This window comes from Protopterus annectens, chromosome 11.part0 (assembly GCF_019279795.1).
Source record: "Protopterus annectens isolate FY-2018-M chromosome 11.part0, PAN1.0, whole genome shotgun sequence".
In the NCBI taxonomy this organism is placed as follows: domain Eukaryota; kingdom Metazoa; phylum Chordata; order Ceratodontiformes; family Protopteridae; genus Protopterus; species Protopterus annectens.
The window spans coordinates 989,283,211-989,307,924 of NC_056745.1; the positions used below are offsets into that span (position 1 = coordinate 989,283,211).

The following is a 24,714-nucleotide window of genomic DNA, read 5'->3' on the forward strand; positions in this document are numbered from 1 at the left end:
CAAGGACCTAAAGGCATTAAGGCTACTAGTGCCAAAAATCCTTCCCCCTCTGATAGAGACTCCAGGGCTTTGGACAGATGGGGTAAGAAGGTATACACTTCTGCTACTTTGTCCACTAGGGCCTTAAACTGCCACTTTCATAAGTTAAAGTATCAGCAGCATATTGTGGGACTACTTAAACAGAAAATGATGGTGATTCCTGACTGCTAAACATAAAGAATTACAGGATTTAATGCATTCTGCTGAACAAGTTGGTAAACCTACTTTGCAATGTGGTTTTGACTCTTTAGAAGCATCTTGCAGGGCTGCTGTCACTGGGTCTGTACTTAGAAGGCATGCTTGGCTTAAGGAGCAAAACTTGCCAGATCATGTTAAAGCTAAATTACTGGATGCTCCCTTAAACCAAGACCGCCTGTTTGGCAACAGAGCAAAAGAAGTCCTTGAAAAGATGGAGGAAAAAGCTAAATTTATGCAAACTGTTAGATTTCCTGCAAGTACAGCCTCCCAGATTTAGTAGGCATTGGCCTTCTAAGAATTGGTCCTTTCCGGTCTTTCTCAGTCCAAACCCAGGAACAGCAGACCACCTAGGCTGCAGTCTCAAGGCACACACAGGCCTAAGCAGTGGGGGGCTCCCAATTCCAAAACTGGAAGTAGTAAGACACCCCCTATGGAAAAATGTCACAATGACTTAACGTTAAACCTTCCAAGCTCTGCTCAACTGCCTGCTCCCTTAGGGAGAAAGATTGCCCTGCATGCAAAAAACTGGGACCTCATTACCTAGGACCAAATGGGTTTTAAATGTAGTTTTCCAAGGATACAGATTCCACTTCCACACCTTACCAACCCCAAACAGTTGGCCAGACCTACCCCCAAATCAGTGGGCAGAGGCTCAACAGCAGGTTCTCTCTCTTCTAAGTATCAGGGCTATTCAGCCTGTCCCAGCAGAAGAAAGGGGACAATTTTTATTCAGACTCTTGCTGGTACCCAGAAAAGACAGCTCCTGGCGTCCTATCCTAAACCTGTCTATTCTAAACACCTTTTTTGGTAATCCCAAAATTCAAAACGCTAACACTTCAACAGCTGCTTGCTATGCTAGGCAAACATGCCTGGTTGGAAACCTTAGACTTAAAGGAAGGTTACCTGCACATTCCAATAAGGGAATCTTGCAGGAAATACCTACGCTTCAGAGCAGGCTCCATGCACTATCAGTTCTCTGCACTTCCCTTTGGCTTATGTACTGCACCCAGGGTATTCACAAAGGGTCTAGCTCCAGCCATTGCATTTGCAGGCAGAGAAACATTCAAATATACCCATACCTGGATGATTGTCTAATTCAGGCAGAAAAGCCAGGACATGCTATTAAAACATCTGGCATTTGTAAAGAAACTTATAACCTCGCTGGGGAACAGCATAAACAAAAAGAAATCTCATCTAGTACCCTGCCAACAAATTGTATTCCTGGGAGCAAGCTTGAACACAACTTCCCAGATGGTTTACTTCACGCCAGAGAAACAAGTTTATTTGACTGCTTACTTCAGACTACAGGCCACAAAGAACCAGCTATTTGCAAGGAAAGTCCTGCAAGCCCTGGGGTTCATGGCCTCTTGCATTCTACTAATTCCATGTGCAAGACTGCATATGAGGAAACTACAATGGTATCTAAAAAGCCTATGGTGTCAACATTCTCAGGACCTGGAGACGATCATTCCTTGTATAAAGACAGAGTTCCTTTGGTGTGTAGAGGCCTGCCACCTAAACAAGGGGGCTCCCTTTCAATCTACCCCCTGCCTCCCAAGCCCTGACTACAGACTCATCAGACTATGCATGGGGGGCTCACTTGGCAGGGCGGTGCATTCAGGGCAAATGGAACCAGTCAGATGCACCTGCATATCAACCAAAAAGAAATGTTAGCTGTACAGAATTCCCTGACTGCCTTCAAAGACCATATCCTTCCAGGACAATTATTGGTAAAGACAGAACACCACAGTTATGTGGTACATAAACAAGCAGGTGGGAACCACTCGTACCCTCTCTGCAGACTAGCCATAGCTCTGTGGAACACAGCCCTGAGTTACCAAGTGCACCTACTAGCTCAGTTCCTGCCAGGCAAGCTAAATTCACTGGCAGACGACCTAAGCAGAAATCTCATGGACCCACACGAATGGAAACTGGAACCAAAGATATTCAACCTCTTGAGGAAAAAATGGGGGACTCCAGAGATAGACCCATTTGCCTCCCGTCAGAACTACCAATTGGGACAAATTCTGCACAAGGACTCCCCACAGTCAAGCTTGGAATGTGGATGCCCTGTCCTTTACCTGGGAAAGCCTCTCAGTTTATGCCTTTCCCCTTCTGCCTCTGTTTGTGCCTTTCCTCTTCTGCCTCTTGTCTGGAAGGTTCTGCTAAAGATCAAACAGGACAAACCAAGGACAATACTGATTGCACCAGACTGGCCTCACCAGCACTTGTACCCTCTCGTGGCAGTATGATACTGCTGGATCCATGGTACCTTCCCTGCTGTCCCAGCAGGCGGGCCAGATTCTGCACCTTCCGCTTCAAACCTTGAACCTTGCAGCCTGGTAATTCCTTGAGCTCTCCAATAGCATCCCTCAGTAAGCAGGTGCTAGATGTCATTCTGCAAGCAAGGAGACCTAGTAGTAGAAAATCCTATGCTGAAAAGTGGAAAAGATACTGTTCCTGGAGCCAGACTCTGGGGATGGGTACTGTGGTGCCCAGCTTACCTTATATTCTTCAGTACTTGACAGGCTTCACAAAGGCCTATCCTTCTCATCTATCAAAATTCATGCCTCTGCCATTTCAGCACATTATAATACTGAACCACACCTCTTCTCTCGCCCACTGTTAAAGCAATTCCTCAGAGGGGCTAAAAATTTAAGACCCCCAGGCGAGCCCCTACTCCAGGCTGGGATCTTAACTTTGTATTTGGAAAAGCTCGCTCTCCCTCCACTTGAACCAGCTTCAACTGCAGAGTTGAAATTCCTTTCTTGGAAAACAGCCTTCCTTCTAGCCATCACTTCAGCTAGAAGAGTGTCTGAATTACAGGCCCTTATGGCAGTGGAGCCCTTCATTATCTTCCATTCAGACAGGGTTTCCCTCAGGACCAACCCTTCCTTTATACCCAAGGTGGTGTCTAGTGTGGCCCTTAATCAGTCCATTCATTTGCCTACTTTTTTCCCGAATCTACAAAACTGAGGGGAGAGAATACTGCACTCTTTGGACATGCACAGACAACTCAGATTTTATTTGGACAGGGCTAAGCCTCTTAGAAAATCTGAACAGCTGCTAGTTGGCCTTGCCGCAGGGGCAGAGGGGAAGGCCATTTCAAAGCAAAGCATTTCTAAATGGATAGCCCATTGCATTCATTTCTGCTGTAAGCACCATGGAAAACCTACCCCACAGGGGATTAGTTCACATTCCACCAGGGCTGCATCTACCTCTAAAGCCTTTCTCGGAGGAGTCCCTACCAGGGACATCCTAGAAGCTGCTACCTGGAGCTCTGTACATACCTTCATCAAGCATTACCACATGCCTATTTTTTCTAAATCCAGAGCTGGTTTTGCCACTGCCGTTTTGCAGGGCTTAATAGCTGGCCCAACTTCCTCCTCCCTTCCTTAGCTTTGGGAATCAACCCAAATGTAATGACTGCAACAGTGAAACACGAAGAACATAGTACAGTTGTGTACACTTACCATAAATGTAGATGTTAGAGTGTATTCACTGTTGCAGTCCTGGTTACCCTCCCTCCAGCCCTCTGATTTCTCTTGGCTCTACCTTTCCTTCTTGTTTGGTGCATTTGAGCTTTCTGGTGTATTTGCTTTTTGTTGGGGGTGTAACATAACACATAATTGCTTCCCATTATGGGGGTACCTGACATCTGGGCCAAGAAAAACTGATGTAATGGCATCGGCTGCATGTTTTATACCCCTGATGACCTGACGTCACGGAAGAGGAGACAGCATCCGACGCATGAATCCAAGACTCTGGTATTCAGGCCAGCTGAGGGCTACCTGCAGGCAGATAACCCATATGAAATTCCTGCAACAGTGAATATACTTGAACATTTACATTTATGGTAAAGGTACACAACTGTACTTTCCTTGCCAACCCTTTGCCACTGTGACCAAGGATGCCACATAGGGTGGGGGGGCATTATCTAGGCAGGACTGTCCAAGGCACATGGCAAGATCACGAGGTTCATCTGCATATCAGCATTCTAGAGATGAGGGTGGTGCTGCTGGCGTTGCAAGCACTGCACGACCTTCTGCCTCTGGGGGCGATTGCGATACAATCAGACGTCGGTAGTATGGTATATCAACAAACAGAGCAGAACCAGATCATACCCACACTGTCGAGAGGCCATTCAAGTTTGGAAATGGGCGATATCTTCCCAGCATTTTTCTGGTGGCAACGCACGTTCCAGGGACAACCAACATGATAGCCAACAAGCTCAGCCAGGCAATCTTGATGCCTTACAAGTGGTCTCTGAAACTGGAAATAGCGGAGCAGAATTTCCATAGATGGGGACAGCCTTGCTGCGATCTCTGTCAGCCCGATCAATGCCAAATGCAGCAGGTACTTCTCCCTCATCCCCACTCTGGGGAAGTCACCGAGAGACGCACTTGTTCACGATTGGCCCCTGGGTCTCCTTTATACCTTTCCTGTCATACCCAAGGTTATTCAGAAAGCGAAACGGCTGGGAAGCAAACTGATCCTCATTGCTCCTTACTGGCCTCATCGGGTTTGGTTCCCCTTTCTTGGGCCTCTTCTCCTAGATGATCCTTGGATTCTGGACCCAGTACCAAATCTCTTGACACATGTCGGGCTCGCTTCATCCTACTTTACACACCATCTGTTTGACAGCTTGGCTGCTCCAGTTCCATCCATAGTCAAGCTTCACGACTTCTCAACCTCCATGACCCATATCCTTACATCATCTCATAAACCCTCCACTAGGAGACTATATTCCAGTAAATGGAGGAGATTCTCTATCTGGGCTGAGAAAAAGAATGTTTACCCTTATACCGTCAGGTATGTCAGGGTTCAATTGGCAGCGATTTCTAATTTTCATTTAGGCATACAATATTCTAATTTGATGTCACATAGGCTCTGCAAAACCTTCCTCAAAGGTGCCACTTTAAGACCCCTATTTCAAGAACCTGTTGCTTCATGGGATCTGAATTTTGTCTTATCCAAATTGACGTGTCCTCCCTTTGAGCCTTCTCATTCATCCCCTTTGAAATTTCTGTCTTGGAAGACTTTGTTTTTGGTAGCTGTCCACATCGGCCAAACAGATGTCACGAGTTACAAGCATTGTCTGTAAAACCCCCTTACCTGATTTTGTATCTCTTCGTACTAATCTTTTTGTCCCCAAGTCTGTTCCCATACCACTTTGAATCAATCCATTGAACTTCCGGTGTTCTTCCCAAATCATTCCACCGCAGCAGAATACAGGTTTCATCAGTTGGAAGTCCATAGACAATTACATTTTTACTTGCACCGGACTAAGGAATTCAGGAAGTCAAATCAATTATTTCCTTCTCTGAATCCAGGTCAGGTTTACCGGTTTCCAAAGTGACCCTCTCAAATTGGATCTCTAGCTGTATAGCTTACACTTATACCTCTGAAGGGGGAGGCCTTTACACTTCAAAATCAAGGCTCATTCTACCAGATCTCAGTCTACCCCTGCAGCCTTTCAGGCTAGAGTCCCACTTGATAATATCTGTGCATCAGCAACTTGGGCTACCCCTCACATTTATTACTCATTACAAATTGGATTTAGCCTCCAGGGGTAGAGTGTCCTTTGGTTCCACGGTACTCAGGAGTATTTTTCCTTGAGCCACCCAAGAATAAGATGCTAGGGATGCTGCCCCATTAGTAAGAATGAAGGCGAGATAGGACTACAGAACATAAAGAATTTATGTACTCACCATAACGTTCCATGTTTGTAGTCTATCTCGCCATTCAGTCTTACAAACCCACCCTCCTACCCCCTTCCTGGAAGTACCTGGAGACAGAAAACTATTATCATTTCACTGGAGACATTATTGGCTTCTTCTGTATTTTGTTATGTCTACTAGTTGGCAGCGAACAAGATCTGGGGATTGTACTGGTGCACCATGGGATTACCTACCTGGTCACGAGCCAACTAGAAGACTTCCAGCTTGTAAATAGGCCGAGTTGGAGCCGAAGAACCCATTAGTAAGAATGAATGGCGAGATGGAGTGCAAACATGGAACGTTATGGTGAGTACATAACTTTTTTCCCCCTGCAGCCACCCCTCTCCTCAAGTTATACACGGATGCTTCAGAAAAAGGATGGGGTCCGACTCTACAATCCTGGAGGGTCAGGGATGTTTGGTCTTCAACACAGACAAAGGAACACATCAACGCAAAAGAAATGAGGGCCTGATTTTTGCCCTACAAATCTTCAAACCAAGCTTACTCCAGGGGTGCTGAGGTGGTTCACGGATGACAACACTGTCCTTTGGTACATCAACAAGAAAGGGGGATTGAAGTCTTGCCTCCTATGCAGACTAGCCCTACACGCCTGGGAGTTAGTCGCACAAAGTCAAGTTTCCCTACAGGCAGTTTACCTTCCCTCAACTCCAAATTTGGCAGACGCATTAAGCAGGTCCATGACCCAGTCCTACAAATGGATGTTACACACATGTAATTTTGGACCTGAGCCATCGTTGGGGTATGCCTCTGGTAGATCTCTCTGCCTCCCCTATGAACAGACCAGTTAAAAAAAATTTGTGCCAGGTTTTCACATCCCTTAACCTGGACGGTGGATGCTGTTTTTCTTGGAAAGGGATGTTTCTGTATGCATTTCCGCCTTACTTCTCCTCCAAAGGGTCCTACTGAAGATTCAACAGGCTCAAACGAAAATCTTGCTGGTGACTCTGTTTTGGCCAAGGCAGCACTGTTTCCCCTTTATCCTGCACTTAGCCAGAGTCGTCATCACAAGTTACCCACAGCCTGGAGCTGCTCGTACAGGACAAGGGAATCCTAATACATCCACACCTGTCAACTCTGAACCTGACTGTGTGGGTGATGGGTTTTTATTTCCTTTCGACGCCTTTTTTCAGAGGATGTGCTTCAAGTTCTGCAGGAGGCCAGAAAGCCTACTACTAGGAAATCCTGCTTTTCTAAATGGAAAAGGTTTTCCATCTGGTCTCGCATGAAGTATCTACAGCTACTGTCAGTGGATGCCCCAGTGATTTTTTTTTTTCCTATCTGTGTGAACTGATGGTGGGCTGTCTTATTTTTCTGTGAAGGCTCACCTTTCAGCCATCTCAGCTTGTCTGTCTGTGTCACTTTTTTAGCGTCTAGGTTAGAGGTTAAACTTTTCCTTAAAAAGCTGTCCTTCATATTAGACCACCAAGGAAACCAGTTCCTACTCCTTGGGATCTCAGTTTTGTGTTTGAGAAGCTTACCCAGGCACCTTTCCTCTTCCTTCCAATATTGCATATGGAAAACAGTTCTGCTAGTGGCCATTACCTCTGTCAGAAGGGTCTGAGTTGCAAGCTCTGATGTCTAATCCCACTTCAGTCTTCCACAGAGGTAGGATATCCTTGCATACCAACCCTTCCTTTTTGCCCAAGGTGGTCAATGAATTATTTCTTAATCAGTCTATTAATCTTCCCACTTTTGTCCTTCCCTTCAATCTTCCTGTGTGAGAATTCTGCACACATTGGATGTGCACAGGCAACTCTGATACTACCTGGATAAAACCAAACCTATCCATAAATCTGAACTCTTGTGTCCGACCACCCAAGGGTCTGGGTCAGCTGGTTTCCAAGCAGATTATCTCTTCTTGGATTTCTAAACCTGTCTCCTAGCCTTTCTTCTCCAGTGAGGGCACACACCACAAGAGCAGTATCCTCCTCTGGAGCTTTCTTTAAAGGCTTGGACACTTGCTGTATCGTGGAGGCAGCTGCCTCTGTTCATACTTTCACTAAACATTATAAACTTGATGTAATTTCCAGGTCCAGGGCTGTTTTTCTATATGGGTTTGTAGAAAGGGCTTCTGCGCCAACTACTTCTTCCAATCTTTCCCAAGCATGAGCTTTGGCATTCTCCCTAATATGATGAATACTGCAGCATATGAATAGAAGGACACAGTTGTGTAAAACCTTAACATAACCATAGATGATGATGTCCTTCAAGGATGCATCTGCAGTCATAACAAATGGGTTGTCCTGTCGTCAGGCAGCCCTTCGGTCGGCCGGATTCCAAAGTCTGGGTCTGGCCTCGGCTGGTGTCGCACTTCACCCGACGTCATAGCTGCAGTTCTTCGGGTATAAAGGCATCAGCCAACGCCATTTTCCTCAGTCTTTCTTGCCGCGTGGCGCCCGAAGCAGAAGCTGTTCGCAAGTGCCGGTCGGTCAGATCCAGAGATTACTACTACCGAATACTACTTCGAAGACTTCTAAAAAGCTAAGTACCCCGTTGGGGACTCTTTCTTGCCTCAGCTGATGTCAGAAAAAGTGAATAACTGTTTAACTTGTGGGAAACAAATACCTCATAAAGATTTCCACTCTTACTGCTTACCTTGTTTAGGCCCAGACCACGACGTAGCAGCTTGTTTAGCCTGTGCTTCTTTCAACCGACGGACGCTTAGACGTCGGTCGGAGTTTGCTGAACAGTTTTTCGGCTCAGATTTTGCGTACATAATGCCGTCGGATCCTCCGACTTCACAAGTTGTTAAGAAACGCAAAGAAAAGGACCGACACTCGCGGTCCAAAGCAAACCGCGAGTGTCTCTGTTTCGGCCGAAACCGAGCAAACGGTTCTATCGTCAGCCGAGTCCATGACTACTACCGAGGCCCCTTCTAACCTAGTTGAATCAGCCTCTGAAGTTCTACCTGCTACTGTGGTTTCACAAGAATTATCGGACACCATCCCTTTGGATGTTTCAACCCCTGCACGTGGTGCTGCTAGGCCGCCTGCAGCCATGTCCATAAAGGCCTTTGCCAGGGCTAAAGCAGCCAAAACTTCTAAGTCTGTGCCTGTTAAGCCCCCCTCTCACAGGCCCAGTTCCACTTCCCAAATGCTCACTCTGGCAGAGGATCTCATCTCGTTAATTAGGAGATCCCAATCTCACCCAGACAGGGCCTCTCAACCTCCTCCAGAAAAAGAGACCTAGAGCAGAGCCCCCTGAGCCAGTGTCCTCAGATGATTCTTCTGATGATACAGACAATACAGACCATCCAGAGGCTCCTTTTTCTACTTATGAAGACTCCGATGCTGAGGAATCGATTTCTTCTGCCTCTCCACCAGAGGAATTTTCTTTTGGGGAAACCTTACATGCCATGAGAGAGCAATTCCAATGGCGGGGACAAGATTTCTCAGATTCAAGGAAAAGGCTTAGGACCTTTTTACATTTACCACAACATAGGCCTTTAGCTGTACCTCCAGTTCTTCCTGTTGTAGATGATGCATTTAATGATGCTAGCACTGCTCCTGATACTTTACCTCCAGCCCCTGCTAAGCCCGATAGGTTCTACAGGGTCCTGGACACTCATCACCATTTATACAAGGCTCCTTTTGCAGATCCCGAGACTATCTCACAGGGGCCTAAGGCAGTAGCTTCGACCTCAGTTAAAAATCCTCTCCCTTCTGAAAGGGGATCGAGGTCCTTAGAGATGGGGTAAAAAAGTATACACCTCTGCTACTCTCTCAGCTAGGGCATTGAACTGTCAGTTTCATATGATCCAATACCAGGAGTATATGCTTGGTCAGTTAACTAAGAAACTGTCCTCTGATGATTCTTTAGATAAGAAATATGTTCTAGAAATGGTGCATAACATTCAGCAGGTTAGTAACCATTCTTTAAAATGTGGCTATGATGCACTGGAGGCTTCCTTTAGATCAGCCATGACTGGCACAGTTATAAGAAGGCATGTATGGTTGAAAGAACAGGTCTTGCCGGATCATGTTAAAGCAAAACTATTAGATGCTCCTATGGATAAGGTCAGTTTATTTGGTTCTCCTGCTCAACAGGTACTGAAGAAAATGGAAGAGAAGGCAAAATCTGTACAAACAGTGAAAGATTTCTTACAGGTTCAGCCTCCAAGATTTAGCAGGAATTGGCCTTCCAAAAATTGGTCCTTTCCAGACTCCTCTAAAACTCAGAGAGGCAGGAATAGGCGTTCAAGAGGCAGAAATCAATCCAGAGGAGGTGCCTACAGGGGACGCCAGTGGCAAGGTAACAACCAACGAGGCACAGACACAACTACCACTGCAACAGGACAATCACAGTGACTTGGCTCTGGCACCGCCTACCAGGGAACAAATAGCAGCACCCTTAGGCGGAAAGTTAGCCTTATTTTCAAAAAACTGGCACTATATCACAAGAGACAAGTGGATTTTGCAAACTATAGACCAAGGCTACAGGTTCCATTTCCATACTTTACCAGGAAAAAGAGGAATGCCAAACCTGCCACCAAATCAAAAGACAGAAGCTCTAAAACAAATAGCTCAATTAGCAAAGATGAGAGCTGTGGAAAGGGTACCATCTATGGAACAAGGAAAGGGATTTTACTCCAGACTGTTCCTGGTACCAAGGAAAGAGAAAAATTGGAGGCCTATTCTCGACCTGTCCGCTTTAAACACATTCATCATTGTTCCAAAATTCAAAATGCTGACCCTACAGCAACTTCTTCCCATGCTGGGCAAGGAGTATTGGCTGGTGACTCTAGATCTCAAGGAGGCATACCTGCATGTCCCCATACGACCAAATTGCAGAAGATACCTCAGATTTCTTGCAGGATCAGAGCATTATCAATTCTCAGCATTGCCCTTTGGCTTATCTACTGCTCCCAGAGTGTTCACGAAATGCCTGGCATCAGTAATCGCTCACTGCAGGCTTCAGGGAATCCAAATATATCCATACCTGGACGACTGCCTGATACAAGCGGACAACAAAAACAAGCTAACAGAAGACTTACAAAGAGTCATTTGCTTACTACAAGCCCTGGGATATACAGTCAATATAAAAAAGTCAAGACTGATACCATCCCAAAGAATAACCTTCTTAGGTGCAGAATTGGTCACAGTAAAACAGATGGCATTCCTAACTGCAGAAAAACAAGAACAACTTCCTCTCTACTTCTTGGCATTAACAGAGCAGAACAAACTAACAGCAAGGAAAGTACTGCAGGCTTTGGGCTTCATGGCATCCTGCATAATCCTGGTCCCTCATGCCAGACTACATATGAGAAAGCTACAGTGGTACCTGAAGAATTTATGGACTCAACACAGGCACAGCTTAGAAACCGAAATACCACTAATCCCATGCCTGAAACAAGAGTTCCTATGGTGGGCTCAGGCATGCCAGTCAAACCCAGGTTTGCCCTTCCACAGCATTCAACCAAGCCAAACCATCACAACGGACGCCTCAGACCTCGGTTGGGGGCCCACATGCTGGACAAGTGCATACAAGGCTTATGGACTCCAGAACAGCTGCACCTGCACATAAATCAAAAGGAAATGCTGGCAGTAAAACTAGCAATCCAGAATTTCAGACCATTCCTCCAAGAAGGGCAATTGATGATAAGGACAGACAACACCACAGTCATGTGGTACATCAACAAACAGGGAGGCACTCATTCATACCCTCTATGCCGGATGGCACTGGACCTATGGAATATGGCTCTGAGCTACAACATTCAGTTACAAGCAATTTTGTACCGGAAAAGAAAACATCCTAGCAGACATATTAAGCAGAACTACCTCGGATGCTCACGAATGGATGCTACACCCGGACATCTTCAAGGTCATCACAAAGAAATGGGGACTGCCACATATAGACCTATTCGCATCCCCACTCATCACCAGCTCAAGAAATTCTGCACAAGGACTTACCACCCACTTGCTTGGAAGGTGGACTCTCTATCCTTCAGTTGGAAAGGCCTGACAGCATATGCATTCCCACCTCTTCCTTTGATGCACAAGGTGCTATTGAAAATCAAAGAGGAACGTCCAAGGATCATTCTGATAGCTCCAGACTGGCCAAGACAACATTGGTATCCATTACTGATAAGCATGTCTCGGGGGAAAATGTGGACACTGCCCCTGACTCCTTTGCTGTTAACTCAGAACGACAACACCACCCTGCATCCAAACCTGAAAACTCTGCAGCTGACTGCTTGGAACATTACATAAGAGCAACTAACCCAGATTTATCCCAAAGGGTTAAAGACATTATCCTTGAGGCCCGCAGACCTTCAATAAGAAGGAACTATGCAGGAAAATGGAAAAGGTTTCTCATTTGGAGTACTGAAAGGGGAAAAGATGTGTCAAAGGTAGACATTGCCAACATCCTGGAGTATTTGGCAGAGCTTTTCCATACAGGCCTGTCCTATTCCTCCATCAAGATACATGCATCAGCTATTTCTGCAGAATACAGCTTCGATCCCCCTGTCTTCTCGCATCCTCTACTCAGGCAGTTTCTGAGAGGAATTAAAAATGTAAAACCTCCTAGGAAACCACCATTACCAGCATGGGACTTGAACTTTGTGCTAGAAAAATTGACCCCCCCCCCTTTCGAACCAGCAGCAACAGCAGATCTACAACACCTATCCTGGAAAACTGCTTTTCTGCTGGCAATTACCTCAGCAAGAAGGGTTTCTGAGCCACAGGCTTTAATGGCAGTACAACCCTTCCTAATCTTCCATCAAGATAGTGTCCATGAGAACAAATCCTACATTTATGCCTAAGGTGGTATCCAGAGTGTCTTTAAACCAGGCAATCCACCTACCTACCTTCTTCCCCAATCCACAAAACAGGGGAAAGACTGCTGCATACTTTGGATGTACATAGACAGTTGCGCTACTACCTGGACAGAACCAAGGGCAATAGAAAACTGACCAGCTTCTGGTAGCATATGCAACAGGAAGGGAAGGAAAAGCAATTTCAAAACAGACAATCTCCAAGTGGATAGGAAATTGCATTAGATTCTGTTACTCCTACCATGGAAAGCAAACTCCACAGAACATAAGGCCTCATTCTGCAAGGGCTACAGCCACTACCACAGCTTTCTTACGAGGAGTGGCTACCAAGGACATTATAGAGGCTGCTACTTGGACCTCCGTGCATACATTTGCCAAGCATTATAACTTACCTTTATACTCTAGATCCCGAGCAGGGTTTGCCACTGCTGTTTTGCAAGGGATCCTAACTACACCATAATTTCCTCTACCTCCTCCCCTAGTTTGGCTATGGTATTCTACCCATTTGTTATGACTGCAGATGCATCCTTGAAGGACATAGTACAGTTTTGTACCTACCATAAATGTAGATGTCCGAACAGGAATGCATCTGCAGTCAGGATTACCCACCCTCCTTCCCCTCTGTGGTATTCCTAGGTATTTTACCCATCTAATAGCTAGCTGGGGGGGGATCTCTTATGGTGTATTTGTTTGTATATATGTACATACATGCTTATTTTTTGTGTTTGCCTTCTACTATTTGGAAACATTGGCATTTATCCAAAATTTAGCTATCCAAGAGGGCAACTGGCATCTGGGGCAAGAAACACTGAGGAAAATGGCGTCGGCTGATGCCTTTATACCCGAAGAACTGCAGCTATGACGTCGGGTGAAGTGCGACACCAGCCGAGGCCAGACCCAGACTTTGGAATCCGGCCGACCGAAGGGCTGCCTGACGACAGGACAACCCATTTGTTATGACTGCAGATGCATTCCTGTTCGGACATCTACATTTATGGTAGGTACAAAACTGTACTTTCCCTGCTATATGCTGCAGTATTGCTTACCTCCCTGCCTTCCCCTTGATGTTTGCCTGTTTTTCCTGGTGATTTCTCACCTAGGCTCAGGCTAGTGATTGGCGGCATTCATTTCTGAGGTTGTTGTGTGCTGACATTTGCTTTATACCCGACATCTCTTTATGGCCAAGGTATGTGGGATGATGTGCGGCATCACACGTACTTCGCAGTAGCATGTAGAATTTTGTATACTGGCTGGACGTACGAGTTAGTCGGGGCGGACTCCCTAATGTGGTGAATACAGCAGCATAGAGAAGAGAAGGACATCTATAGTTATGGTAAGACTCTCGGATCATGTGGCCCAGGCAGGTATGACCCTAGCCCCAAGTAGCATCCTGCCTTCGCCCAGAATGATACCACAGTATAAGGACAAAGTGATCGACTTCAACAATTGGCTAAGCTTCTGGTGTCATTCAGAGGGCATTCAGTATGTCTGCCTGGGACGACGTGATCAACAGACCATGCTTTGCCAGAGATGGTCTGCACCTGTCACCCCTGGGATTCAGGTTACTGGCTAAGACTCACCCCTATAGTGCCTTTTTTAGGCAAAGTCCAAAGGACAGAATCACCACTGTAACAAGTACAAGCATGCAAAAATCTGAAGGTAATGCTACTCAATGCTAGAAGTCTAAACCTCAAAATGCACTCCCTCGAGGCACTCCTAAAAATAGAGAACCTCTATCTGTGTAGTAACTGAGACCTGGTTCAAGGCTCCAGAGAGCACCCCTGCAATACCAGGCTACAACTCTTACCACACTTTTCGACCACCAAACCAGGACCGAAACACTGAAGGTGGAGGAGTGTCCATATTCACCAAGGATATTCACACCAGGCTAGTTGCCCAACACAATGCGTCTGAAATTCTCCAGGTGCAACTAACACTAGGTAAGACTGCAATCCAAATTGTAGCTTACTACAGATCCCCCACCATGCTCCAAGATTCTCACTACACCTTTCTAAACCTACTGGAAAATATTAAGATACAACCAAACACCCTAATACTGGGTGATTTCAACTACCCTGCCATTAACTGGGGTAAATACTTGTGTACCAACACCTTTTCCCAACGGTTCTTGTAATTCATAAATTCCAATGCCCTGGATCAACTAATCCTTAGTCCCCACCAGGGACTCCAATATCCTAGACCTGGTCATTACCAACCTGGGAAGTCTATGCTCCACACCTATGGTCACCCCCTCGTTGGTCAAGTCTGACCATAAGCTAATCACCCTTGACATCCACATCCCACCCCCAGCCCACAGTAAGGAAACCTCCGTCAAAAACTTCTCCAAAACCAACTTCATGCTACTCAAGTCAGAAGTGACAAACTTCATGCCACCCATGCAGACGGGAACTGAAATTTCGACTACTAAAACCTACACTAAAGCACTGTACTAGTACATCCACTCGTGCCATCCCCAGTAGAACCAAGATGCTCTTCTCCAAAAAAAAGGAAACCAGTCTGGTGGTCCCTTGCCATAAACAAACTTTACTACAAAAGGAAGAAACTGTTGCAGAAAAGAGGAAAATTCCAGGATGTAAAAAACTCCCTTACCAGCCTCAGTAAGAAGCTGAGATCCCTCGTAAAATCCTCAAGCTAGTTACAAAAATAAAATTGCCAAAGATTCCAAAGACAACCGCAAGGTATTCTATAGCTATGTCAATAATCTAAATGGCAATGCTCAGGTTTGCTCTGAGCTACAACAGAATGGCATTAAATATACTGATCCCAAGAATATTGCCAATATCCTGGCAAATCGATTCAGTGCAAATTTCACCCCCCTCTCATCCCCTAAAGGGCCCATCTCAATACCGAAAGATTGCCAAATTCGGGTAATAACGGCCACACAGGTAAAAAAAATGCACTCTCCAAAGCTAAGAATACAGCATCCATGGGACCAGACGACATCCTGGGCTGTGTACTACATGAACTACAAAATGAACTGGCACCTCACCCAAGTGTCATGTTTAATCATAGTCTCACCTCGGGCTTCATGCCCCCTGAGTGGCACACAGCTACAGTTATCCAACTCCGCAAGGGGGGATCCACCTTGGATCCCAGGAACTACTGCTCCATCAGTCTGACGAGCCTGATCTGCAAGGCCATGGAACGTATTATCATGGAACTTATAAACAAAGACATTGGCAACCTTCAAACACTTGACCCCACCCAGTTTGGGTTCGTGAATGGCCGATCTTGTCTCCTGAACCTGATTGACATCTTCAAATCAAATCATTCTCCAGAGCAGTGGACACATCTACGTCTCTGAAGTACAGGCTAACACTAAGGGACTCTGGCTAACAAAGTTCGCAGATGACTGCAAAATGGGAGCCATTATTGAATCCCCAAATGATGTGGGTATTCTACAAAAGGGCCTTACAGAAACAGATGCTTGGTGCCAGAGCCATGGGCTCAAGCTCAATGCCAATAAATGTATAGATGTGAGAGTGTTCAATCTCGCCGTTTGTTCTTACACCTGGGTTCGGAGCCGATCTTTGGCTCCATGTCGGCCGCTTGACAAAGCTCTGCATCGAGAAGAAGCTCGAGACCAACCTAACTCCCACAATCCCCCTCTGCCTTTACCTCAGATCTAGTTTGCCGCTGCAAAGATCGCATCATTTTGATGAGCTCAGACCACCTGAAAGCTAAGATTGATTATTTCTTATAATTCTTTCATTAGTTTTTTGTATTCAAATATTTCAGATTGAGTGTTTGTATGTGTGAGTAGTGTATCGAGGGTTTCTTGGTTCCGTATATAAGTTTTATTACTTTTATATACTTTTGAGTTCCCTCGGGGCCTACCCCACCCTTAACTGGATTTGACTACTGGATGTGACTTAGGTTTCAGGATTTGACTATTTACTGGCTTTGACTTATTCTCTGGATTTGACATTAATTACAGGATTGTACACTGTTTTCTGGTTTTATTACCATGTCAGAAAAAGCTAAATGTGGCTTTAAACGTTGCCAATGTGGACAGAAGATGTCTGTCACAGACAATCATAGTTCCTGCGTCTACTGTCTTGGCCCTCTCCATCTGCAGGAAGACTGCTCTATCTATCATTCATTCAGTGGAAGGGTCATGACAGATAGGCGCAGGAAACTTATGGATAGGGGTCTTCTAAAACCTACTTTCCAAGAGGCTCTGGATGCATCAGACCAGGCATCTAAATCCTTGAAGAAATCGAAGACGTCGGAGCCCAAGTCATCGGCTCCGAGCTCTTCATTCAAAGTTCGATCACCGGTTCCACAGACTTTGGGGCCGAGTGTTGAACTGTTGTCAGTTACCGAGCCTCGAGTCTTGGAACCGGTGACGGAGCTTCCTCCTCCTGCACTTTTGAGGTCGGCTCCGTCTTGGATTCCTTCGACGCGTTCTTCCAGGCCCCTCTCCGACACCGATGTGGACCGCGTGGTGCAGAAATTGATGGAGAATACGGCCTTGTCCAAGCTCATCTCGGTCTCCTCCCAGCTGGTGTCGAGACTCGAAGGCCTTCCCTTATCTCCACCTGTTCCTCCTCCGAGGCCTATTCAGTCTTCGGAGCCGGGAGAGGCTGACCTGCTGATTGTGGAGCCCTCTGTTCCAGAGCCGTCCCTTTCTCGGTCGGTACCGTTCACCTCGACTCCGTCGGATCCAGTACTGGAGTCTCGGAGCTGAAGATCCATCCTTGGTTCCGCGACTGAGAGTCAGACCGATGTTTCGGTTCCGACACTCCCTCTCGGGGCCTCTGCTCGGATCGACTCGGCTCCGTCCTCGGGTTCGATGCCTTCGGTACCTGTCTCGGGGATTCCTCCGACTTCTTCGGAACCGGGGGATACCTCGACTCGGGACCCGGGGGGCTTTCGAACTCATGAGGAAGGTGTTGTCTGTTCAGACAACCACTTCAGCAGATACAGCTTCTCCTTCCCATAAAGGTCCGTTATCTTCCTCTGCACCCACGGCTACGTCCAAGCGTCTAGCACCAGTGTCTCAGCCACCCCTAGAGGGTGCCCCCTCTTCCTCGGAGGCTTCTTCGGATGCCCCCCCCCCGAGGAAGTTCCGAGGAAAAGATTGTGTAAGAGGAGACACTTAGATTCTCCACAAGAATCATTGACATCGGACACGGACTTAGATGAGTCAGAGGGGTCCCCAAAGTCACCCTCGGAGGATGTCTCCTTTTCTGACATCCTGGAGATCTTAAAGCAGAGAGGTGATTGGCAATCCCTTCCCCCTTCTGAGGATGAGTCAGTCTTGCTGAAGGCATTCGGTGCTCGCCCTTCCTCCTCCTGGGTCACTCCGCCCTTCGATGAGTTAATGGAGCTGATTGCTCGAAGGGCGTGGGAGACACCTGACACGGTGGAGCCAGTCCCTAGGAAGCCTAACAAATTTATTACTGCCCCCCAAGATGAGGCTTATCTGACAAAGGGAGTGCCAGTGGACGCTATGGTGGTGGCAGCAGCCACGAAAAAGGAGATGTCGGAATCTTCCTCATCTGTCCATCCACCTAATAGAGATTCTAGGACTATGGACAGATATGGGAAGCGCATTTTTAGTTCAGTGGCTTTTTCTATGCGATCCCTGAATTATTTGAACCACTTTACATGGCTACAGAGGGATCTAATCAAAGAGTTGGGAGATACCCTCCAGGGTACTACAGATGCTGCTGTCTCGGAGAAGGTTACAGCACATCTCAACACCCTTACTTCTATTGTTAACTCATCCATGAGGCTGATCTCATACGCAGCTGAAGGATCGAGTAGGGCAGCAGCTTCAGCGATTGCTCTTCGTAGGCAGTCCTGGATGCGCTTATGTTCATTTGCGGAAGCCTTCAAGTCTTCCTTTACTAACGCCCCATTTGATGGTGCCACTCTCTTTGGCCCTAAAGTAAAGGAGACCCTTACCCGGTGTTAGCAAGAGGGAAAGACTCTGTCTGCTGTCGGAGTCCGTTTTTCCACCCCATCCAGACCGTACCCCAAGGGGCAACGAGGTGGAAAGATGTGGTTTCAAAACCCCAGGGTTCTTTTCCGGGCGCACAGGGTGATACCCTCCAGAGGCAGAGGAGGGGTAGAGGTGGAAGACGCCGCCCTGGCGGCAGAGGGGTCCGCAAAACCAAGGTGACAGGGATACACTCCCGGAAACCTTTCAGCACTCCTGAGAGGAGGCCCGACTGTCCTGCTCTGGAGGCAGTCGGGGGTCGCTTAGCTTTGTACCCACAGGCCTGGCAAAATCTTACATCGGACAATTGGGTAAAAAGCGTTGTTACCAGAGGCTACAAAATTCCCTTTCTATTTCCCCCAATTCCACAGAAAAGACTTCCAGATGTGCCGCCCCATCTGCGAGGCCCTGCAGCTACAGAAATTTCAAAGCTGCTAGGAAAAAGAGTCATCCAACCAGTCCCAGCGGACCAAAGAGGATTCGGAACTTACTCAAGGTTCTTTTTAGTTCCAAAGAAGACAGGGGACTGGAGGCCAATTCTGGACCTAAGCAAACTCAATACCTTTATCAAGAAAGAAAAGTTCCGAATGGTCACGCTTCAATCGATCCTTCCATTCTTAAAGAAGGATGACTGGATGTGCTCAGTAGATCTAAAGGACGCATACTACCACATCAAAATGGCCAGTGCGTCCAGGGATCACTTGCGCTTCCGGCTGGGAGCCAGTCACTTTCAGTTTCGAGCCCTGCCCTTTGGTCTGACCTCAGCCCCCAGGGTCTTCACCAAATGTATGGCAGTGGTAGCGTCTCACTTGAGACGCCTCGGATTCCAGGTGTTTCCATATCTGGACGACTGGCTCCTTTCTGCCACCACCGAACGTCGACTGATTCAGGCCAGGGATTACACACTACAGCTTTGTTCATCTCGGAATTTCCGTAAATTTCGAAAAGTCCTTACTACAGCCATCACAGCATATCTCATTCATAGGAGCAGAATTGGATACGCAGTGCTTAATTCTAGGGCTTCCCCCAGAAAGGATAGCATCCCTGCAAAATCATACATCTCTTCTTCTCTCTTCCAGAAAGTCCCCAGCGAAACTGGTTCTGAAGGTTTTGGGCCTCATGGCAGCTTCTCTCATTGCCATACCCTTGGGAAGACTGCATATGAGAGTTCTTCAATGGCTTCTGTTTGCACAGTGGTCGTTCCAAAAGCTACCCCTGACACACAAGATCTACATTACAAACATATGCAAGTCGCACCTGGCTTGGTGGCTTCAAACTTGCAATCTCTCCAACGGAAGACCCTTTGTGCTACCCACTCCAACAGCAACAGTGACCACGGACACTTCCCTGATAGGGTGGGGGGGCATCTTTCAGGGACAGACAGTCCAAGGCGAATGGACCAATTTGGAATACAATCTGCATATCAATGTTCTGGAGTTATGGGCAGTGTTCCTAGCGTTGCAACACTTTGCTCCCCTTCTTCCTCTAGGGACAATTGCAGTCCAGACGGACAACATGTCTGTAGTCTGGTACATAAACAAGCAAGGGGGAACCAAGTCTTACCAACTATGCAGAGAGGCCATGAGAATCTGGCAATGGGCGGAGTCCACGGGTCGCTTTCTGATAGCAACGCACATCCCGGGGTTATCCAACGTCATAGCGGACAGGTTGAGCAGAGCCATCCTGTTACCTCACGAGTGGTCCCTCAAACAGTTGCGAAGGAGATTTTTCGCAAGTGGGGCCAGCCTTCCTGCGATCTGTTTGCGTCTCCAATGAACGCCAAATGCAGGAGCTATTTTGCCCTATTACCCCCTCCAGGGGAAGTCCCAAGGGACGCTCTGGTTCACGATTGGCCCCCGGGTCTCCTGTACGCTTTTCCTCCTCTTCCCCTGATTTCGAAATTTCTACAGAAAGCCAGCAACCTGCAAAGGACAATTATCCTCATTGCCCCATTCTGGCCTCGTCAAATATGGTTTCCCTTTCTTCTAGCACACCAAATGCAGGAACCCTGGATCCTGGACCCAGAGCCGGATCTGCTGACCCATTCGTCAGGGGCTCTCCACCCGTCGCTTCTCTCCCTCAAACTAGCAGCTTGGCTGCTCCGCTTCCCTTCTTAGCCAGGTCTGATCTTCTATCTCCAGCAGTTCAAAATATCCTGGTGGCTTCTCATAAAGCATCCACTACGAGGACTTACACCAGTAAATGGAAGCGTTTTGTACATTGGGCAACTACACAACAACTGGATCCCTTAGTAGCTCCTCTGAATAAGGTCTTGGAGTTTTTGACCGAATTGTTCCACCAAGGGCTTCTCCTGCCACTTTGAGAGTGCAATTAGCTGCCATATCAAACTTTCATGTGGGAGAAAGTGGGGCTCCTATTATGGCTCACAGGCTTTGTAAGGCTTTTCTAAAAGGATCTTTCCACATTAGACCTCCAGTTAGAACTCCTACTTCACCTTGGAACTTGAACCTTCTTTTGTCTCAGCTGATGCTACCACCTTTTGAACCAGCCTCTTCCTGTCCTTTGAAGTTTTTGTCATGGAAGACCCTTTTTCTGGTGGCTATCACATCGGCCAGGCGGGTATCGGAGCTTCAGGCTCTTTCAGTTCAACATCCTTATTTGATTTTTCACCCTGACAGAGTTTCTCTTCGCACTAATCCATCCTTTCTTCCCAAAGTCTGCTCCATTAATAATATTAATCAGTCCATTGAATTGGCCACATTTTTCAAGAATCACTCCAATAAATTGGAATATATGTTACACAAGTTAGATGTTCATAGACAACTCAGATTTTACTTGGACAGAACAAAGGATCACAGGAAAACAGACCAGCTCTTTGTGGCCTTCTCAGACAACAAGATGGGTATGGCGGTTACAAAACGAACCTTGTCTAAATGGCTTACTGACTGATTTTTGTCTACACTGCCTCTGAGCAAACTTTACCTGTCAAGCCCAAAGGGCACTCTACAGGATCAGTATCTACATCCCTGGCTCATGCAGCTCGCCTACCGTTAGACACTGTTTGTGCAGCTGCTACTTGGTCTAAACCACATACCTTCATTTCTCATTACAAAGTGGATAGGATTTCTAGGGACAGGGCAACCTTTGGTTCCACTGTGCTCAGGAACGTTCTCCCTTGAGTTCCTCAGGAACACGGAGCTAGGGACGCTACCCAGGTGTAAGAACAAATGGCGAGATTGATCACTCTCACATATAGAAGTTATGTCCTTACCATAACGTTCCATGTGGAGTGTTCATCTCGCCTTTGCTCTTACATTCCCACCCTCCCTCCCTCAGGAAGAACGTCCAATTTAGGTGCCTGGTTTGTTCTCCGGCTTCTGCCTTGAACAGTTGTTGTACTATGTAAATACGTGTTTGTTGTTGGTATGAAAGTGTTATGCTCTCTTCTGTTCTCTGCTGGTTTGCTTGCAAATTAGATCTGAGGTAAAGGCAGAGGGGGATTGTGGGAGTTAGGTTGGTCTCGAGCTTCTTCTCGATGCAGAGCTTTGTCAAGCGGCCGACACGGAGCCGAGGATCGGCTCCGAACCCAGGTGCAAGAACAAAGACGAGATGAACACTCCACATGGAACGTTATGGTAAGGACATAACTTCTATTTATCCCCTTTGGGAAAAAACATATACCCATGAATTACCACATAGGTGGCAGCACACTAAACACTGAAAGTGTGATAAGAGACTTGGGGACACAGGTTGACAGTGGTCTGACCTTTGATAACCTCATCGCCACAACAGTCAGGAAATCCTTCTATGTGGCACACCTCATCACTAAGGGCTTTTCATCCAGAAAAAAGGAGGTCCATTGTCCCACTGTACTCATCCCGCATTAGACCCATTATAGAATACATCTCCCAGTTTGGTATGTGCCTCTCAAATTATCTGCAACAACTGGAAAGGTCGCAGAAATACCTCACTAAAAATCACAGGCCTAAAGCAGATGCCCTATGCTGACCATCTTAAAAAAAAAAAAAAAAAAAAAAAAAAAAATCCACTTATACTTTGTCGCATATTGTGTACTCTGAGGTGATCTCTGCTTTAACATAGGCCATGATGCCCAGAGCTGTTGGACATGCTACACTTAAAGAAATCCCAATCCCTCAGAGAGATACGCTCCAGGGATCTAAACCTTGTCATCACAATGAACAAAACGTGCTGGAGGGATAGGTTCCTGACCCAGAGACTCCCAGACTGGAACAGACTGCCCATACATGTCAAGCAGAACACCTCTTTGGCCCCCTTCAAAAGGAACCTTGATTGGATGGGAGATAGGAAATTCACCCCGGGGATCACGTCAGTTGTCCTGCTAGATATGGGTCCAGGGAAGTAAATACTGTGGGAAGAAATAGCCAGGGAATTGTTATGGTTAGGCTTGTATAGGCCCTAGAGCAGATAGCCTAGTACCAACCTATGAATCTGTTGTACAACTATTCATTTTTGTTCTCCCTCAGAGCCTTCATTGGATTTTTTTAATCGGATTTAGTGTACCTCATGTTCTGTAGAGCAGCAGTGATAACAGTACTTAAACATTCCCATTTCTTCAGAGTGAGGATAGTGTAGTCCATGTGGTACCTGACTGCACAACACATTAACTTAAGAAATGTTAGCCAAGTCAATGTCCATACTAGCGGCTTAATGTCAAGTGGCTAGGGCATTGAAGATAATCCGATAGTTTAAGTTTTGAAGTGTTTTAATACGGCTCCCGATTATATGATCAAAGACCTTCTTTTGCATGTGTCTTGATCAAACTTGAAAGCACGAAATGGCATATAAGCGAATTCTTTCCCTGGGAAAGAAATCGCTTGGCCGCCTTCATTATTTTGCTGTTTTTGTCCCTGTAGATCTTGGAGTTGGTATATTTAAGTAGGGGGCACAGTCCCTCACTTTATGTAATGTTTTAAAGCTTTTTTTTTTCTTTTTTGGAACAGCGATTCACCCCCCCCCCCCCCCCCGGGAAAAAAACACTGTCCCAAGTGTTCGGGATTGTAAGCTTTCGCTTACATGGGGTCGATAAAATTTTTTAAGCGCTCGCTGATTTAATATAGACCCTTTAATGCTAGTTGATGTGATTACTTGAACCCTGCTTATCTAATTCTTAACACTGTAGATTTTTTTCTTGTTCATGTAATGTAGTGTATGTGATTGTGTTGGTAGAGAAGAGATTGTATCCTCAGTGTTTTACAAAAACAAAAGGGGGGATTGCTTTGTGCTTGCTTAGATGTTGGGTGTTAACACCAAGTAGTAGGAAAAAAAGCTAGTTGATTCGAACAAAATGAGTAAAGGAAAATTTCACTGCTGAAGGAAAGATGTTCCGGTGTGGATTGAAGTTTTTCATGTCATGTAAATTTGATATCCTTCTTGCCATTTTCTTAAAACAGTCTGCTGTTAGTTTAGTTTTCCCATCTAATCACTGTGTTTTGTTTTACAGGTAAAAGGTTTTTACTGAAGCCAGTGACTGCAGCCGGCAGTTTCCCTTCTGTTATTGTTAAACAACTTTTGGTCCATTGTCAGTTTGTGGAAGAAAAATAATTTGTTGTAAATTCTTATAATATAAAATCTTGTACAAGACCTAGTCCCTGTGTCTTTTACTATTTTTATATGTTTTTGTTGGAATTCCTATTATTGCCCTAAGGGTAAATCAAGATTAGTAGCCTTTTAAACTAAAAAATCAGCATTATCAATAATTTGTGCCATAAAGTCTTTTGAGCTAAACTGTTGTAGGCCATTATGTACTCATTTACAGTGACCATTGGCAGCTTAGTTTCCAATTCAGAAAACAATGCCATATAACTGACAAAATCAGGAGTACATCTGGAAAGAAAGCATTTCACTGCACTGTTTTAAGATACCATGGTGGCTTTCTTTGAAGCCTTGTGCTTGTCTGATGGTGACTTGAGCAGATTCAAAGTGAAGGGTTTATGCCTTTCTGTCATTTTGAACAAATGATGTTATGTGGTCATATCTCGCCTACATTCATT

General features: G+C 46.1%; 1 protein-coding gene across 1 annotated transcript in view; it reads left to right on the forward strand.

Annotated features, from left to right (window-relative positions):
• The window catches only part of ATP5F1C (ATP synthase F1 subunit gamma), a 325,104-nt gene extending 300,800 nt beyond the window's left edge, over positions 1 to 24,304 (forward strand). The window contains exon 9 of the mRNA XM_044088363.1: positions 24,165 to 24,304. Within this exon, the coding sequence (XP_043944298.1) occupies positions 24,165 to 24,168 (4 nt within the window). The 3' untranslated portion in view covers positions 24,169 to 24,304. The remainder of the gene's footprint in view (positions 1 to 24,164) is intronic.
• Positions 24,305 to 24,714: the final 410 nt, after the last annotated feature.